This window comes from Eubalaena glacialis, chromosome 7 (assembly GCF_028564815.1).
Source record: "Eubalaena glacialis isolate mEubGla1 chromosome 7, mEubGla1.1.hap2.+ XY, whole genome shotgun sequence".
NCBI classification, from domain to species: Eukaryota; Metazoa; Chordata; class Mammalia; order Artiodactyla; family Balaenidae; genus Eubalaena; species Eubalaena glacialis.
This window is the reverse complement of record NC_083722.1, coordinates 67,538,702-67,559,876: the sequence shown is the minus strand read 5'-3', so window position 1 is coordinate 67,559,876 and position 21,175 is coordinate 67,538,702. Positions and strand designations below refer to the sequence as shown.

General features: G+C 38.7%; 1 protein-coding gene across 5 annotated transcripts in view; it reads right to left on the bottom strand.

Annotated features, from left to right (window-relative positions):
* Window positions 1–21,175, bottom strand: part of ULK4 (unc-51 like kinase 4) — a 529,164-nt gene that overhangs the window by 358,351 nt on the left and 149,638 nt on the right. For all 5 annotated transcript variants that reach the window (XM_061195276.1, XM_061195278.1, XM_061195279.1 and 2 more), the window contains 3 exons: window positions 2,017–2,150; window positions 490–611; window positions 285–341 (listed from right to left, as the gene is read on the bottom strand). In XM_061195276.1, coding sequence (XP_061051259.1) covers window positions 285–341; window positions 490–611; window positions 2,017–2,150 — 313 coding nt within the window. The remainder of the gene's footprint in view (window positions 1–284; window positions 342–489; window positions 612–2,016; window positions 2,151–21,175) is intronic.

Genomic DNA, 21,175 nt, shown 5'->3' with positions numbered 1-21,175 from the left:
TTCATGATGTTTAATATAAAAATCTATGAAATTGTTTTCTATGGACTTATTTATGCTACTTGGGTCCGTCTCTGAACAAAGTGCATTATCAGGAGAGAATGTATTTTTCCTCCAAATGTCAAATTTTCTTACAGTCAACAGATAAAAATATAAAAAGGTCACTTCCCTAGAGACAAATAAATACCACTAAGATTTTAAAATTACCTCATTCTGACACCAAATCCCACAAACAGTAGAGACAGCCACATTTTTATTAGGAACATGAAGAATTCAGCATTACTCACAAGAATAGTTCCGTAACTGAAAAGGAACTCTTCTGTTACAACTTGAGGTCGAAATACCTGTGTGGTGAAAGTTTCCACAGATTAAATCCCGAAAGCCATGTACAAAAGAAAAATGAAAATGTTTTGTCTGAGTTGATGTTTCTCAGCTCCAGTTTACAAAGAAGGGAGTCACATTTATATACATTTTTTCCAAACAGGATGATACCTGAGACGTTACAAGGTGAAGCACTATAGGCATGAGGGGGAGACACATCTTCAGCTGCTTCGCTTGAACTGTGGATGGGTGTTTACGACCAGAAACGTTAGCCAAGGCGTTCAGAATGTCACCTGCGAAGCACACCCCAGAGCACACGTGAGGTTAGAGACCACAGATACGTAGGGACCACTGGTTGTGGGTTGAACACTAATGGGATTGCTCAGTGAGGCAATTAATCTCCAAATAAAAGAAGTGGGTAGAAGCTGCATTGTTTAATTCACAACTCTTGACATTACAACAGAAAGTTGTAGCCTCTGGGGTCAGGATGGATATAAAATTGATCTCTCACCTAGAAATTTAAAATAGAAATGCTTTTTTTCTTCTTTTTTTTTTTTTTTTTTTTGCACTTTCCGAATTTCAACCATGAGCACTCATTACTTTTGTAAACAGAAAAAAGTTATTAAAAAATTACAAGTGAACAGATTATAGATCAGAATTTTTTAATAATAGAACAGGATGGTAGTAATAAGATATCAATTCCTAATACTGCTCATTGGATGGCAAGTCCAATAATAAATAAAACTTGTTTGTTGGATACCTGAATCCCTCATCTCCTGAGATAGGACGAGTCAGGTAATAAGAAACTCAACTACCAATTGACCAGCTCATGGCCTTTGGTTTGCAGGTTTTAAAAAGGTTACAATCCAAATAAATTTTGAAATGCTCTATTTTCAGTCATTAACAGGCAAAAATCTCCCACAGTATTAGTAAGGAGCAAAAAGTTACTGTCAAATCAGCCATGAAGATATTTTCATTACTTTGATTTAATATTCTGAATTTCTGCGTCTAAATAGCTTTTACCATAACGGGTTGGGTCAAATTTAACATTTTAAACATTTCTGGTTTATAGCTACATCTGCTGGAAAAGCATGGAATGAGATTTAAACTAAACGTACGTATTCCTTAGATTATTTTCATGTCTGTAAATAACAGTGGAATAATCAATTTTGTTAGCTGTAATAGACATCCTTTGCAAATCATTATTACTTTCATCTTTTTTTCAGACCAAATAAATTTTCAAACTTTGAACTTTAATATCAAAATTCTTTAATATTAAATGTTAATGCCTACACATTTAAAAATTTTTTAACAAAAAATAAATTTGTGGCTATAACCTGAAGGAAAAAGCTTTTCTTCAGAATTATGCAGAGAGAAATCTTGAGAAAAGTTACCTAAAATGATAGCCTAAGTCCAATTTTAACCAATTAAAATGCTTTCCTTCTATTTTCCAAAACTGCTAGATGACACTCAATGTAACCGTTAGCCTGCTCATTGCCTCATTCATGTCACTGATACAAAATAATTATGAAAACAGATAAGGCACATTCAAATTTTGAAACTACACATTCAAGAAAAAGTGTCATTGCACTCGCCTGCAAAAAACAGACTGGCAAGAACAAAAAAAGAAGTGATGCCTAAATGCCAAGTCGCAGAAAGGTAAGCAGCAAGGGGCCTGAGGACGAGACTCCAATTTACCCAGGATTCGTGGCAGTTCCTGCACGATGTGACAGATGAGCAGGTCCAGGCATTTGGACAGGTACTCATTGCCGCTTTGCTGTTCCTTGCCTGGAGTGGTCTTTCTGCTGTCTCTCTCGATGTACATCACCAGTCTACACACAGAGAAATGCAAAAGATTACCTCTCATGATAAAACAGTTGATAGCACCTGCCCAAACATGCCACCAAGGCTAGTGTTTGCAGGGGGCACAGCCCCCATCTTGTTGACATTTAGATTTGGAGCAACTTGTCAAGCAGAGTCTATTTTTACCTTAGAAAAATCGAAACATTTATGCAGAGAGAAAATAAGGCAACTTTGAATCTCTCTGCCAATGTATTACAAAACAATGCCCTGACTTCGTTTGCCTCTGGCCCATGAAAGGAAACCACATTCTTCAGATGACAGATGAAAGGCAAACAAAAGCGTCTGGAGAGAAGAGGGCTTTGGTGTTTTGAAGATTCAGAGTAGAACCACAAGTTGTCTGCACTTGTGTTGGTCATCAGTCTGAAACTTGCTCTGAACCCCAGGCAAGTCACATAAATTCCAGTTCTTTCATTAAATTGTGTATATAAATCCAAAGAAAAAGTTTCATTTCAGCACTGGGTGATATAGATAGCAGACACTATCTGAACATCTGGATTTCACATGCCCTTTTGTCCACTGGTTTTATGAAATCTGTCTCAATAAACTTATTTCTTCTTCAAACAATTGGCATTTATTAAATATCAATCTCTGAACCAACTGCCTCCAATCCAGAACTAGGGGACATAACTGAACCATCAGTCTGGTTACTTAGGGTATTGTTGAAAAGTTTTACGCCCACGTTTCCTTCCCTTTGCTGGACCCACTCCCCGAGTTCCTAGTCCCCGAAACTCTCTAAAAGGCAATGAGTCCCCTGACTTCAAAGGCCCCTTTACAGCAATCTCCCTTGCTGGACTCCCTTGCCATTATCCATCTCTCCAGCTCTGTTGCAATCACTCATCCCATCCAACTTCTACTTCTCAGAACTTCCAAAAACTTCCACTATAAACCGGAAAGGGGTGGTTCTGGACACAATACACATACGTAACGTACGCTGAAATCTTAACACTTAGCATTTACGTGGTTCTCTTAGTAGATTTATGCATCCTCTTGCCTTCCTGCTTATTATTATTTGGAGCCCTATTAGTAAACACCTGGGAATGAAACCAAATCAGAAGTTTGGTTAGTTGACACCTGTTCCATCAGCCCAGCTAAGGAGCGGGACCAGAAAATACCATCTTCCTTTTTGGTTCCCCAAGATGGGTCGCGATATCTCCCTGCCCAGTCTCGCCATCTGCTGAACAGCTTTTCCAACATTAAAGATTTCGGCATTTAACTGCATCCCCTCCAAGCTAAGTATTACAAACATGCCCTCTGACCATAATCTGCTCTTACTCCTACTTGCACGATCTTCCACTGTGACAGTTCTTCAGCCTGCTGGGAACTTCCACTAATTGAATCCATGACATCTTCTCCCAATCCATCAGCACTTCTTCACTTACACTCTTGCCCTCTTTCTTTTCTTTGCACCCATGTAGCCAAATGATTTGGATGAATCCAATGATCTGTATACTTTCTGTACATCTGCAGAGAGGCTGCTCAAGTTAAACATGGGGCAGATTCACTCCACTGTAAATGCATGTCACCAATACTCAGTGGCACTGAACAGCACCAGCAAACCAACTACATTTCACTGGTCGACTTATTCCCAGTCTATCTTCAAATTTTTCTTCTCTTTAAACCCTGAAATTTCCATCCTCTCATGAGACTCTCAGTGAGTGCTTTTGCCTCCTACTGTACAGAGAAAATAGAGAGCATCACGACAAAAACTCTTCTTCCTAATTCTCAGTTGACTGTGCGTCCTATCCTAGGCTCCTTTCCTCCCATCACAACTGCAGACCTCTCTCTCCTTCCAACTGTGCTTTGGATCACATTCCCTTCCACTTTCTCAGAACCTTAAAGCTGCCAATTACTCGTTTTCTGCTTTTATATATTCACTCTCTCCCATTTAACAAAACGCTTTTCGCATCCTTCTACCAACTGCCCCACTGCCTCTCTCCTCCCTTTCTCGGTAAAACCTCTTAAAAGAGAAATCTACACCTTCTATCTCCATTGTTCCTCCTAACTTCCTCAACCCACCACAATCTGCTCTCAGTCCCATCACTTGCTCTGAGGTCACCAACAACCTCCATGACATCAAAGCCAATGGACACCTGTCTGCCTTCACCTGTCTGAACAATTCAGCAGCGTTCAATACAGTTGCCACTCCTGCTCCTCTATACATCATGACAGCATACAGTTCTAGTTTCCTTCTCTGGTTTCTTTAGTTGTTCCTTCTCTGTGTCTTTTGTTGGTTCACGCTCCTAAATGCTCAAATCTATCAAAACTCAGTTCTGGGTCCACTACTCTTTTCTTTCTACCCATCTCACGCAGGTCATCTCATCCCCACCCATGATTTAATTTACCACCTATCTACACAGACATTTTCCAATCACCTATGTACAGCCCAAACCTGGTGTCTCAAGCTACAGACCTGTACATTCAACTGCTGACTTGACTTGACATCTGCTTTTGCTTGTCTCAAAGGCATTCCTAACTCTACGTATCCCAAAAAAACACCATTATCATCCCAACAAAACTGGTTGTCTTTCAGAATATAACATTCCACCATACAGCATCACTCTCTACCAGCCAGACACCCAGGAGTCATCCTTCCCACCTCCCTTTCTCTCACTTCCCACACCAAGTCAATCATTAAATACTCCTTAAACCATTACACTTTTCCACTCCTCATCAAATGCAAGCTTCCAAACTTCCTTCTCCTTCTTCTACAACCAGAGCCTCCTAGATGGCCTACCTGCTTCTACTCTAACCCTTACACACCTTACATCTAAACTGATCTTGTCCACCACCTTGCTCCCGTGTTTAAAACCCTTCAGTGGAACCCCACTCTTCTTAACATGGGAGTTCTTAACACTCCTTATCATAACTTACAACACCCTCAGCTATCTCTCCAGCTTCCACTTGCTTTCTCTCCCCCGCAGTCATACTGTTCTTCTTACAGTCCCTCAAACTCAATACCTCCCCCAGCAACAAGGTACTGCCTCTCTGCCTGCATGGCTTTTCTCTCCGCTCCTTGCCAGTGAACTCTTATACATATTTCATAATTCACTGCAGTTTTCACTGACTTCTTAAATTAAATCTATGACATTGTCTCATAGCATTAAGGCCCTTACCCAACTGCAATTTCTTAATATATTTTTTATTATCTGATAATGTGTGTCATTCCAGTAAATTTAAAAATAGCCAAGGGCAAGGACTGTATCTGATTTTTCTCACCACAACATCATTGCACTTATGGGCATAGCTCCTGACACAAAATAAGGGCTCAGTAAACATCAGCTGAATAGATACATATGGCTGTTGAGATTGCTGTAAGACTTTACCTAGTTCTCTACATCAATTCCTTGGTCCTTATTTTCCCCAAGGCCTTTTTCTTAATTCTACTGTTTGATTATACTGCTGGATCACGTAAGAAGTAAAAAAATCTTCTGCTTAGGAAAAGATACCATGAGCAAAACAAAGAGACAAATAAATTGGGGAAAAATACTTCCCCCATTTGGTCATCAATAGATAAATGGATAAAAAAAGATGTGGTGTATACATGCAATGGAATTATCATTGCTTTGCAACACAAGGATGGAACTTAAGGACATTATGCTAAGTTAAAATAAGCCAGACAGAGAAAGATAAACACTGCATGGTATTACTTATATGTGGAATCTAAAAAAAAAGTCAAACTCATAGAAAACTAAAAATAGAAAAGTGGTTGCCAGGGGTTGGGGTCAATAGTGAGAAGCTGGTATAAGGGTACAAAACTTTAAGCTACAAGATGAATAAGGTCTGAGGGTCTAACGTAAAACCTGGTGACTATAATTGAGAACACTGTATTATACGGTTCAAATTTGCTAAGAGTAAAACTTAAATGTTCTCACCAAACACAAAAACAGAAAATATGTGAAGTGACGGATGTGTTACCTAGATGGGAGGATCCTTTCACAATGTATGTATATATCAAAGCACCACAATGTACACTTTAAATATCTTATAATTCTATATGTCAATTATATCTCAATAAAGCTAAAAAAATTTTAAGACAAATTGGGAAAAAACATTTCCAATTCCTATTAAAATACTTGTATACATATGACACACAGCAACAATTTGAGGTGGAAACTGTCCAGCAAAAGGGGACTGGTTAAATAAAATACAGTCCACCATTACAATGTAGCTACCAAAAAAAATGAGCAAGCTCTACATATATTTTGGAAAAAACCACAAGATATGTTAAGTAAAACAAGCAAAGTTCAAAATAGTATGCTTTTGTGTAACAAGAGAGGAATATAATCTATATTCACTTTTGCTTGGATTTAAAAAAAAATTCTGGAAGGATGAATAAGCAAGTAATAATAATGCTTTATTTTGTATGATGGTGATCTGGGGCTGTGGAGCATGAGGTGTAATTTCTTACTTTTTGAATTTTTTTGGATTATGAACCATGAGTAGGAGTTATCTATTCAAAACTTAAGTTAAAATGTTTTGAAAACATGAAGTAATATCCTTGTTCTACACAGCCAATTTTTTCAAAGAAATTTTTAGGTGATGTAATGCTCAATTACACAGGATACGCTACCAGATGATAAATGCTGAGTGCCCTGCAAAAAGACTACCACTTTCTGTAAGAGCTATAGACCTCCATCTTCTCACTGTGCCAAGAGTCAGGCTGACTTTAAAAACGAGGTAAATCAGGGCTTCCCTGGTGGCGCAGTGGTTGAGAGTCTGCCTGCTAATGCAGGGGACGCGGGTTCGAGCCCTGGTCTGGGAAGATCCCACATGCCGCGGAGCAACTAGGCCCGTGAGCCACAACTACTGAGCCTGCGCGTCTGGAGCCTGTGCTCCGCAACAAGAGAGGCCACGATAGTGAGAGGCCCGCGCATCGCAATGAAGAGTGGCCCCCACTCACCGCAACTAGAGAAAGCCCTCGCACAGAACCGAAGACCCAACACAGCTAAAAATAAATTAATTAATTAAAAAAAAAAATAGTAAACCGTCTTGATTTAAAAAAAAAAAAAAAAAGAGGTAAGTCAACAGCAATACCACACCAGTACCCCAAAGCTTTATTATGGCCTGTGCCCCATTATGATTTCTAGATTATTTTTCTCCTTTCCTTCAGTAGGGTCATTCTTTTAACTTGATAATATTGACAGAGATTTCAACAAATCTGGCTATAATTCCCAGCCCTAGCACTTTCTAACAGCATGATCTTGAACAAGTTTCTTAAGCTCTTTAAAGCTTCAGTTTTCTCATTATAAATGGGATGAACTTATTTACAAAACAGAAACACACTCACAGACATAGAGAACAAACTCATGGCTACCAAAGGGGGAAGGGGAGAGAGGGATAAATTGAGACTACGGGATTAACAGATACACACTACTATATATAAAACAGATAAACAACAAGGACTTACTGTGTAGCAGAGGGAACTATATTCAGTATCTTGTAATAAACTACAGTGGAAAAGAATTGAAAAAATATAGATATATATACATATATATGTATAACTCACTTTGCTGTACACCTGAAACTAACACAATACTGTAAATCAACTATACTTCAATTAAAAAAAAAGAAATGGAACCTCAAATGTCCCACTTCACAACACTGCCAAACGGTTTCCCAAAATGGTTATCCCAATTACTCCCACCAGCAGTGTACAAGTTCCCCTGAGCAACTACCTCACCAGTATCTAGTAGTATCCAATTTTTACTCATTTATACCTTGTGGTGTTAATGTGGACTTTAGTAATTATTAATATGGTAAGCATATTCTGATATTTCTTTGTTGTTCATATTTTCTCTTTTGTGCAATACCTGTTCCGGTCTTTTGCTCATTCTCCCATGGGTTATTGATCTTTTGTTATTGACTTGGAGGCATTATTTATAATGATCCAGAACTGTCCCTCTTCCCCTTCCTTTTTTTTTTTCCTTCTTTCTCTTTCTTCTCCTTTGAGTGTCTTTCACACAGAAGTCTTCAATCCACTGGAAACTGATTTATCATATGGATTTTGGAAGAAATCTAATTCCACTGTTTTTCCAAGTAGATAACCACTTGCCCTGGTATCATGCATTGAAAAGCTACTTCTAAAAACTAAGGGTGAAGGAAAAGGAGCAAAAGTACAAATATTTGGCAAAATCTGATTAAAAAGTGTTTGATTTGTAGATTACCTCCTCTACCCAATGAATCTAGGTGACTACTGCCAGACTTGCACACAGGTGGAAGTCTGGAGATTTATTCTCTAAAGAAAGTCAAACAGAAAGTTTCTAGACTAGGAGAAAGCAAACCAAGCCAAAGAGGGAGCCACCAGGGGAATTCTCCGGCGGTCCAGTGGTTAAGACTCTGTGTTTTCATTGCCGAGGGCACGGGTTCAATCCCTGGTAGAGGAACTAAGATTCCACAAGCCACATGGCGCAGCCAAAAAAAAGAAAAAAAAAAGGGGGGGCCACCAAACAAAACCGGGAGACTAGGTGAATTTCTGCACAATGAATACTAGAACTTCCAGCCACCTTCCCCAGGGTGGCTCCCCAGACCCAAGCAGCCAGGTCCCTGCCCTCCAGGCTGACACCTGGAACGCACTTTGGTGAAACTAACTGGCCCGAGAGAAACACCCTAGAGATATTGATGCTAAAGTTCATGTCAAAATGCCCATACAGATGATCTTGGTGTGAAGCTCAAAGTCAACAAAAAATGCCCATGCGCTGAGAACTTCTAGAACAGGTTGGCATTCCCTCAACTCTTCAACCACCAGACTAAATATTACCAGTTATCTGAGAGCATGCCTTCTTTGTTTGACATTATATTTGCAGATCTTCATCTACATTCTTTTTCATTGCTGTGTGGTATTCCAGTGTGTGAATATACCACAATTTATTCATTTTACTGTTGATGAACATTGGGGCTATTTCAATTAATGAATACGGCCAAGCACATCTTATGCTGAATGCATGGCGACATTTCTGTTGGATATACATTTGGAAGTGAAATTGCTGGATCATAAGGCATGCCTAGCTTCAGATTAATAGGCATTGCTGATGATCAGTTTTCCAAAGTGATTAAGTCAATTTACACTGCAACAGGCAGGTATAAGAATTCCTGTTGCTCTACATCCTTGCCACAATTCTGCATTATCAGGCTTTTTAATTATAGCCATGCTGCGGCACATCCATTGGTATTTCATTGTGACCAAAGTGCATTTTCCTGATGATTATTAACATATCTTTTCAGGTGTTAATTGGCCATTCAAAGATAACCAATTCTGTAAAGTTCCTGTTCACAAGCCTGTGCTCATTTTTCTATTGCGTTATCTGCCCTTCAGTTGTTTATATATTTTAGTGAAGAGCCCATGTCGATTATGTGTATAGCAGATACTTTTCCCTACTCTATGGCTTGTCTTGTTACTTTCTTAGTGATGCATTCTGATGAGCAGAAGCTCTTAATTTTAAGGTAATCCAATTTATCAATACTTTCCTTTATGACAGTGCTCTTGTGTCCTGCTAAAAACTCTTGGTCTACTCCAAGGTAATGAAGAAATTTTCATGTGTCTTATCTACTGGAAATTTTACTGTTTTATCTTTTTACATTTCAATGTGCAATCTACATGAATTAACTTCTTTGTACAGTGTAATTTAGAGATAAAGCGTTTTTTTTTTTTAATTAATTAACTTATTTATTTTTGGCTGTGTTGGGTCCTCGTCTCTGTGCGAGGGCTTTCTCCAGTTGCGGCAAGCGGGGGCCACTCTTCATCGCGGTGCGCGGGCCTCTCACTATCGCGGCCTCTCTTGTTGCGGAGCACAGGCTCCAGACGCGCAGGCTCAGTAGCCGTGGCTCACGGGCCCGGTTGCTCCGCGGCATGTGGGATCCTCCCAGACCAGGGCTCGAACCCGTGTCCCCTGCATTGGCAGGCAGATTCTCAACCACTGCACCACCAGGGAAGCCCCAAGGGTTTTTTTTTTATATTGATGCCAAAATGATCCAGCACCATTTATTGTTAAAAAACCATCATTTCCCCACTGTTTTCTTCTATGTCTCTTCTGCTCTTCTCCATATTTTCCATCCTTTTGTCTCTCTCCATTGATCCCAGATGATCTGAGTACAGTATATTAATTCTCTATTCAGCTGTGTCTAATCTGCAGTTAACCCAATCCACTGAGTTCTTCCTTTCAGTTACTGAACATCCACTTTGTTTGTTTTTATAGTTCTAATTCTCTACTGAAATTCTCCATCTTCCAAATTCTTTGAATATACTGATCATAGTTATTTTAAGGTCTATATCTGATTAACTCCACTGTAACCCCTGGGGATACTGTAGTTTATCTCATTTGTTTTTTGTATCATATCATCTTATCTTCTCATATGCCTGATTACTTTCTGATGAGTGTTAGACTCTATCCACACAGTCTGTGAACAGTGGAAGGATATTTTGAGGCCTAGGGTTAGACTTCCCGAGACAGGATTTACATATAATCCTGGATCACCTTAACCCAACCAGAGATTGAGATGATTCAAAAGTGGTTCTTTCCCTATTCCTGGAAATCCTCCATATAAATAACAGGGTTGCCAGAAACAGAGGGCAGAGAAAATGGAAATGTTTATCTTTTGGAAATCAGAGAATACAAAAGAAATCCCATCAAAATTTACAGAGTATGAAAAGTAAATTCACACTTGTCTCTAAGGAATCAATTTTTTCTAAAATCTGTATTATCTATTACAAAATTTAATAATGTGCTACTTAATTACGATAGTATGAAATACCTTTTCTTTAAGGCAAAAACTACTCACTTTTCAACCACTAGCACAGACTGTTAACACATAAGAAAATATCCATTACCTCTGCTGGGAGAAATAAAAGACTGAAGGGATCCATAATAATATAAAACTCACTCTAGAATGATGCTTCATTTCTTCATGCCCTCCCTGACGCCTTCACATTACAGGATGTGTTTACACAGGCTATAGTAGAATAAATTGACTTTACTGACAGCGGAACATTAGTTAGTAAAAGAATTCACATTCTATGAAGGAAAAAAAATATGGAAACATTTGAGGGTAGTGTCCATAAACACTTCAAAATTGTTCTACGACAGAACTGCAAATGTTATTTCTTAGTGGTCTACAAGGGTATCAAGTTAAAAAGATAAACAATCTGAACAGTAATCCAAGTATTATTGAGATGGGGGGAGTCTGGCAGTGGAGGCGGACTTCGGGAACAGATTTGGTTCATTTACGGCAACTTGAAGATTCCTCTTGGGCATGCCATTGAATGTGTTAAGATAATATAAGGCTGGAGTGTAGAGAGGTCATACAGGTGCATATCAATAAATAGATGTTATTTGAAGCCACTGGATTAAGTGAAATCACGTTAGGATAGCAATGTAATAGAAACAGAGGGCCCAGGAAGATGCAGAAGAGGGAGAACCAGCAAAGAAGAGACTGAGGTGGGAAGAAAGCAAAGAATGTATGCTAACTTCCTACCATGAGCCCTGTAACTACAGAGGTAAATTCTGGTTCGAGTTGGCCAGCTGAACCCAAATATTTTACTTCCCTTTTGTTTTGTTTTGTTTTTCACATTCCCACAGGAGATTCACGTTATCCCGAAAAACAGGAAATTGTACCATTCACAGCCAGAACCTTCAAAGAATTTCCTAAAGATGATGGTGCAGATATAAGTGGATTAAGGGAAGGTCCAAGCTCACATGAAGGAAAAACATGCCTGGGAAGCAGGGAGAACCCCAGCAGAACCCTAAGCTCTGAATGGCAGGGGAACAAGTTTACACTTCGAAGCTGATACAAAGAGGTGAGTTTCTCAACCCTATGAACCATTTTTAAAGGAACTAGTAACAGCAAACTTGGAACAAAGGCCATGGTAACTAAAAGGAGAGGGATCACAGGGAGACTGAAGGAAGGACTTTTTTAAAGCAAAGGAATGACTTGATGTAAGTGGCATTTGAGGAATATGAATCTGGTAATGGCACAGATAAACGGTGAAAGAGGAAGTAAGCCAGGCAGGCAATTAGGAGTTACGAGTATGCAGGTGAAGAGGAGAAACAGAAGGGAGCTCAAGAGAAGAGAAGAGAAGAGCAGGCTGCCTGGAAATGGTGTGAACCGCAGACAAGAGTCCACTAGTCTCTTATTGAGAGAATGGCACATTCACATTGTGAGAAATCAATTATACGGGGTTTAAAAATGAAGAAGCCACACTCCCTGCTTTAGCTTAATCCGAGTTCCTCCAGGACACCATCACCCCTGCCCCACCCCCATTCCTACCCCCCTGAGACATCCTCCCTCCCCTTCTGGTCCTTCTGGGCTCGGTGCCCATCAATGGACTACTCCACTGTCTATTTCTACTGCAGATCTTTCCATGTGCAGTATGATGCTGACATAACATGCGAACTGTGGCTAATCTATCCCATTTGGATTCACCCTGGACCACCTCCCAAACAGTTCCTTGTTGAGACCATATACTATTCCAGAAAATCAAGACACCATGCTTTTCTTTGCCTCACTTCAATCTAAACCCATTTTTATCTATCTACTGCACATCCTTTAACTTATAAGTGTATTTTCCCCCTTAAGGAAAAATTTGTAGTTTAAATATGGGATCTTGGGAGGGAGGGATAAATTTGGAATTAACAGATACAGACTACTATGTATAAAATAGATAAACAACAAGGACCTAATGCATAGTACAGGGAACTATATTCAGTATCTTGTAATAACCTATAATGAAAAAGAATCTGAAAAAATATATATATGTATATATAAATGAATTACTTTGCTGTATACCTGAAACTTTGTAAATCAGCTATACTTCAATAAATAAAGAATAAAATATTAATAAAAAAATAAATATGGGCTCTTCAGCAAGCTCATCATCCAATACTTCTGTTTGTAATGAAAGCTACTGTCTCTTGGGTTATGATAGTCTGGTTATAGTCAGTTTTGGCCCAAATTCAAATTACACTGACACACCACATGTATGGACCTACTCCATGCTTATTTCTTCAGTTCCTAAATTTATAACTGGAATAGACATACTTGGCAACTAGCAGAATCCACACATTGGCCATCTGATCTGTGCAGTGAGGACTATGATGGTAAAAAGGGACAAACAGAAGCCCCTGGCATGTCCCCTCTCTAAAAAAGATAGTAACCCATATCCATAGAAAACCAAATCATAGGAATTGATACCAACATCAAAAAAATTGAAAGGTACGGGGATGATAAAATCTATCATATCCCCATTCGCCTGTCTGGTCTGTGAAGAATCTTAGAAAATGACTGTGTGGATTATCCAAAATATAAACAGGTTGTGACTCCAACTGCAGCTGCAGTTTCAGGTTTGGTACCTCTACTGGAGCAAATCAACATCGCCCTTACGTGGTACTTGCTACTGACCTGGCAAAGGCTTTGCTCTATGTATGAATCCGGAAGAACCGCCAGCACGTGTTTGCTTCTTACTCGGGGCAAACAGTAAAGCTCACTGCCTTGCCTTTGAGCTATGCTAACGATCCTGCTCTTGGCCATCAAAACAGTCCGCAAAGATCTACATCATCTTGATGTCCCACCAACATCACACCGGTACTTGCACACTAGCACTTTGATGACATGAGGCTGACTGGATCTGAGAAACAGGTAGCAGCAAGCACTTTAGTTGGCTTAGTAAAACATGTGAGAGACAGATAAACCCCATAAAAATCCATGGTCTACTGGTCCTCAATGAAGTTTCTAGGGCTCAATGGTCTACAGCATGTTGGGCTATCCCTCCAGGTCAAAGACAAGTTATTGCATCTTCTACTGATTATGACCCAAAAAGTGGGCTTTGTGAACTTAGGAGGCAATACATACATACCACCTTTGAATGTGTCCCTCTGACTCATTATCTGAGAGACTCATAAATTTAATAGTTTTTAAAGGAATTGGAGTGAATAAAGGCTCTGCTGCAATTCCAACGTGCAGGGTAAGCTGCTCTGCCATATGCTGGGCCTTATGACCTAGCATGTCTAGTGGTATTCTCGGTGCCTGGAAAATAGGGGTGATGCATGGAGCCCCAGGGAAGCATCAATAAGTGAATCACAACCCTGATCTTTGGGTCACGATATTCTGAAGATTTGTGTCCACCCCAAAATTTACATTAGAATCCGAACACCCAACGTAAGGAATGCTCCTCATCAACGATGGCCTAGATACTGCCACTCCAGCCAACACGAGAAACCAGTGCTGAGCCCTCAGCCTGGCCCCATATCCTGGGGGGACCAGCCAGTCATCTAGCAACAGGTTGGTGTACAAAAGGGGCAGTAAACTCTCCTCGCTGGAATAGTTATGCCCTGAATATGGACTTGCTTTCCCTGACACATGCTTCTGCCAGTGCCCTAAGTACAGACTTAAGAAATGCCTTATTTATCATCATGATAATCAATGTAACACTACATCTGATCAAGGAACTTATTAATAGCAAAGGAAGTGTGGTAATATGCTCAAGCCCACTAAATCTGCTCATCAGCAAGTACGCCATCACCCAGAGGCACCTGGCTTGATTGAAAGGAGGAATGGCCGACTGCAAACTCAGTCGTGCTGCCAGCTGGGAAACAATACAACGAAAAACTGGGTCCTATCTTACAACAACAAAGTGTATGCTTTGACTCAGTAAACAAAATATATGCTTTTGCCTTCCCCACAGTCAAAACACACAGGTCTGGTAATCAAGGGGTGGAAGTGGGAGTGACTGCCTCTCAGTATTATACCTAATAGCCCACTCACAAGATTTTTACTTCCAGTCTCCAGGACCCCGAGCTCTGCTGGAATGGGTCCAAGGAAGAAAGGTTTCCACCAGAGGACATAGCAAAAATTCCATTTTGGGGGATGAAGAGGATTACTCTACTGATTAAGAGTGAGTGATTCATGATCACCAAGGGAATATTACGTTGCGGTCAAACAGTGCAGACTGGGGCTACTAGAACCCAGGAGATTCTCTGAAGAGCCTCATGGTACTTCCATATCTAAAAGCTAAAGTTAACAAAAATCTAAGCAACCAAGAAAAGTCTGGTTCAGATCCTTCAGGTACTTGACATCCCCAGAAAAGTACGAATCTGTGATTCAAGTTTATTTATAACAGTGGAACTTCTGAATCATAAGGATTCATGATACACATTTTTAAATGCCCTCAAAAAGGTAACCTCACCTACTGGTTAAAAGTTGCCCCTGTAACTGTACTTTGGATATAAGATAGTGCAAGGTTTTTTCCCTTAATTTGACATTATGATGGATAGAAAAAGTATTTGGTTATCATTTTAATTTGCATTTCTCTGATTAGACTTGAAGCTGAATATCTTTATGAATCTTTTTTACAGTACACAGATTAACTGTGTGTTATATATGATGCAAAAATTTACGGATTTTCTTAGCATGAAATTTTATTTATGATTTGCGGGGGATATGAAAGTTTCTAAACTATATATAGCTAAACTATCAGTATCTCCTTTCATGGTTTCTTTCATTCCTTTTCTGCTCAGAAAAGCTCTCCTTGCCCATATTTAAACATATTTTCTTCCAGCTGTTTACAGTTTCTTTCTCACATATAATTCTTTAATCCATCTGGAATTGACTTTTGTATGGTATAAGCTGAGAAAATATTTTCCCACACAGTTAACCAATTATACAAAGTAAATGTTTCTTTTAAAAAAAAAAATCTTTCTTTTAAGATCAAAGCAGATTTTTTCCCCACTGATTACCATATTAATAGCAATGCTATGGGGAAAGAAAAAAAAAACCTCTAGGAAAACCTGATCCATCAGGAGGCATTGACATTGCAGGCTCACAGCAAACCTATACAATGAACTTACAAGACCATTCATCCCTCAAAGGGTTATCATTTCTAGAGACACACAAGACCCTATTTTATCTCCTGTCATTTTCAATATGAGTATGAAACCATTTGGAGAAATAGGTGAACATTTAGGGGCTATCATATCATTTTTATCTAATCCTGACAGCTCAATTTCACTGCCTGTTGTACTAGATAGATTTGAGAGCTGACATCATAGAAACCGTGCTGAAATTTAGTCCATAAAAGGCTGATGGTGATGATGGTAAGCGGGAAAAAATATCTACATAATGTAGCAAAGGTTATCGTGGGCTCTTGATATAAGGTTTCAGTTCTCCGGCAGACAGGCAGCATCACGGTTAGCTTGGAAATGCAGCTGCTAGCAGAGTTCCAAGGCACAGGTGTGGAAGGGAGAAGAGTTTTTTATACAAACTCATCACAGAGAATTTTAACACCTCGCTAACCTGAAGTCTGCCTCCCTTCCGCATACCTTTATATTCAACATTGCATTTTATATACACACTAATGTAACACCTGGGCTGCAAAGCAAAAAGGAACAAATACCAACCATTCTTCCATAGTCTGGACTCGCTACCTATGTGATTTTGAGAGTAATTTATATTATTAAATTCAATCTACAAAGCCTAAACAAATTTGAGTTTTGACTACCTTAAAGATTCCCTTAATCCTTCAAAATCACCTGGTGCCTACTGCTAACATTTATTTTAATTAGTTTCTTCCTTTGGCTTCATTGTATTTTTTTCTTAATTACAGGTGAAACGTGTAATTATAATAAGTGAAACATGATTATTATATAATAAGGCTAAAAATAAGAATGAATAAAGATAACAAATAATCTCCTACTTCCACCTTCCTCAGATAACAAATTTGGTATCATCCTTCCATACATGTTTTTCTTTTTAATAAATTTGGATACAAATAGGAGAGTTTTGCCATTTGTACATGTTGTTTTATAGAAATAACTTCATAATAATATATACTTCTGCCCTTTCATTTTTCACTTATCTATATATAATGAACATACTTCCAAGTTAATCAAATGACTCATTTTATATATATCATATTATATATATATATATATATATATATTATAGCTATACCATCATTTATTGAAGCATTTCAATACCAATAGATATTAACTATATTTCCAGGTACTGACCACTAGAAACAATGCTACAATGGACACGCTCATGCATATATTGTGAATAACTCATATTTCTATTTCTTTTTGTTGTTGTTGTTCATGAGTTTTTTCTTTTTAACTTTTTTTAAAACATCTTTATTGGAGTATAATTGCTTTACAATGGTGTTTCAGTTTCTGCTGTATAGCAAAGTGAATCAGCTGTACGTATACATATATCACCAAATGTCCTCCCTCTTGAGCCTCCCTCCCACCCTCCCTATCCCACCCCTCTAGATGGTCACAAAGCACCGAGCTGATCTCCCTGTGCTATGCGGCTGCTTCCCACTAGCTATCTATTTTACATTTGGTAGTGTATATATGTCCATGCCACTCTCTCACTTCGTCCCAGCTTCCCCTTCCCCCTCCCCGTGTCCTCAAGTCCATTCTCTATGTCTGCGTCTTTATTCCTGTCCTGCCCCCATATTTCTATTTCTAACAGCTAAATGCCAAACGCAGGTTTGTTAGAACCAAAGTTATATTATTAATAATCATAGATGTTGCTGAATTACTCTCCAAAAAATCACAACAATTTCTATTTCCACAAGCAATGTTTAAAAGTGACTTTGGATTTCCAGTTATGCCAAGATGGAGCAGCCCCATTCCTCACAGGTCCTCCCTCTTATAACCAGATGTCCCTGGATATAACATAAAAACAAGCATAGGAAGATTTGGAAAGGTGGAAAGAAGATGGACTGCCTAGAAAATGGAGGACTTGGGGAACAACGTGACAGTGCATCTCCTTGGTTTCCTTACCGCCTCTCATCTACTTGGGAAAGGATGTTACAGAAGCCTCTAACCCAGAACTGACCCCCAAAGGAAAAAGCCTGTTTCCTCCTAGCTAAAGAACCAGTAAAACGATGGCCTAACTGAAAACTTTTCTGAAAATACCTGCCCTAAGCTGGCAAAACACCAATGGAAAACTGCATACACCCCCTCCCTCCTCTGTAGTTTCAGCAGAGCCAATCAGGGAGTAGATCTTCCACCTCAATCCCCACACCAGGCAGATAGCCTACTCCAAAATTCCCCACCTGGGAGGTGTGGGCAAGGCCAAAAAGGGAGCTAATCTTCCGTCCTCCACCTGGTGGAAGCAGGCAACAGAGACTTGATTCCCCTGTAAGTGTAGTATCTTTAAGACTGAACAGGCGCTGATCCTCCATTCCCTGCCCAGCCAAGCAAGACACTCTCCAGTTTCCCTGCAGGGATAGCAACAGTGTGTCTGAGCGGGAAGGTGATCTTCCATTCTCCAACCAGGAGAAGCAAACAGCAATATGATTCCCCCACCAGGTTAATTATCGATGGGGTCCAGTGATGAGCTGGACCTCCACACCTTGCCTAGTAACAGCAAGACTTAACGACAATGAGTGAGATGAAGACACGGTCTAAGATAATAGGCAAAACGTCCAGGATATAATTTTAAAAATCATGAATCATAGCAAGAACCAGGAAAATCACAACATTAATCAAAAAAGACAATCAACAGACGCTATCACCAATATGAAGCAGATGCCAGAAGGATCTAATAAGAATTTTTAAGCAGCCATCATAAAAATGTTTCAGGGACTTTCCTGGCAGTCCAGTGGTTAAGACGTCATGCTTCCACTGCAGGGGGCACAGGCTCGATCCCTGGCCGGGGAACTGAGATCCCACATGCCATGTGGCATGGCCAAAAAAAAAAAAAAAAAAGTTTCTAATTGTCTGAAAACCAATGAAAGAGCTGAAAATTTCAGGTGAAAAAAAGTTTTTAAAATAACCAATGTAAACTATAGAAGTTTGAAAACTACAATAACCAAAATTAAAAAGGCAATGGGGACTTCCCTGGTGGTCCAGCAGCCAAGGCTCCACACACCCAATGCAGGGGGCTCAGGTTTGATCCCTGGTCAGGGAACCAGATCCCACATGCCGCAACTAAAGACCCCGCATGCCGCAACTAAAGACCCTGCATGCTGCAACTAAAAACCGCACATGCCGCAATGAAGATCCCACATGCTGCAACTAAGACCCAGTACAGCCAAATAAATAAATTTTTTTTTAAAGGCAATGGATGGGCTCAACAACATAGTGCAGGTGACAGAAAACATGATCAGTGAACTTAAGGACAGATTAACTGACTTTACAATATCTGAAAAGCAGGTAAACATAGGCTAAGAAAAGGAAGAGTGTCAGGGACCTATCAGACAATAAGAAAATGCCTTGTATTTGTATCATCAGGATTCCAAGAAGGGGAGGACAGAAAGAATGGGACTGAAAAAGTATTTGAAGAAATCATGCCTGAAAAAATACCTAAATTTAGCAGAAGACTGAAATCTACAAATTCAAGGAGGTGAACAAACTCAAGATAGGAGAAAGCCAAAGAAATCCACAACAAAGATATATTACAGTTAAACTTCTAAATCCTAAAGACAAAGAAAATATCTTTTAAGACAGCCAGAGAGAAATGACCCACCACTAACAAAGGAACACCAATTGAAATAAAAGATGTCTCATATGAAACTATAGGGGCCAGAAGAAAGTAGAATATTTTTCAGGACTAAAAAAAAAACAAAGAACAACAACAACAACAAAAACTTTCAACCACAAGTTTTAAATTAACTGCAGTGAATGAACTTCAGGAATGAAGGGGAAATAAAGATTTCTCAGAAAAGGAAAAGTAACAATTCCTTTACAGGAAACCCATCCTTAAAGAACAGCAAATGAAAGTTCTCTAAACATAAAGAAAATGTTAACATAAAGCTAAGAATATCAAAAAAGTAAAGAAGAACATCAGAATGGGTAAAATTAGGGGAATATGTAATACTCTAACATACTTTCATGAGTTTTTCAAATTATATTTGATGCTTGAAGCAAAAATTATAACCCATCTGATAAAGTGCTCAATATATGTAGGGAACATTCATAAAACAAGTATTTTTTAAGTGAGGGAATAAATAGAAATAAGGTCTTTATCTTCACTCAAAGCAGTAAAGCACAGAAACCAATAAACTATTATAAGTCACATATGTATGTTTCAATAATAAAAGCAACTATCAAGGACATTATGCAAAGTGACATACTCAAAAGTACTATAAATAAAAGAATCCTACATGTGCTCAAATAACCCACAAGAAAGTAAGATAAGAAAAGCAGAGAAAACAAACAAAAAATGTCAGATTTAAGCCCTAACATATCAATAATCACCTTAAATGTAAATGGTCCAAACACACCAATTAAATCAGATTGGCAGAGTAAATACAAAATTATGATTCAGCTATATGCTATCTACAATAAACTTACTTCATATGTATGCAATGACACAGGTAGGTTTAAAGTGAAAGGATGGAAACAAGTATAAAATACAAAAATTAATTTAAAATAAAGGCAGAGTGGCTATATCAACACTAGATGAAGGAGACTTCAGAGGAAAGAAAATTATTAGAAACAGAGAGGAACTTACATAATGACAAAAGCATCTATCCACCAGGAAGGACACAATAACCCTAAATAAGTATGCACCAAAAAATGGAGCTTCCAAAGACATTAAATAAAAACTGTTATAGCTGAAAAGAAAAACAGACAAATCCACAATTATAAATGCAGACTTCAATATCCTACTTTCAGCAATTGATAGAAATATTAGAAATAAAAACTGGTAAGAACAGAGAATATCTAAACAACACAATGAAACAAGAGGATCTAATTGACTTACATAAAGAACACTTCACCCAACACGTAGCAGAATCCTTTTCAGGTACCCATAGAACATTCACCAAGATAAACCATATACTAAACCATAAAACAAACCTCAACAAATTTTTAAAAACTAGACTCATACAGAATATGTTTTCTAACCATAATAAAATCAAACCAGAAAAAATACAGTGACAATAGACGATCTCTAAACATCTGAAAATTAAACAACACATTTCTAAATAATCGATGAATCAACAACAAAGTTTCAAAGGAAATTTTAAAAGATAAATAGAACTAAATTTAAAAGG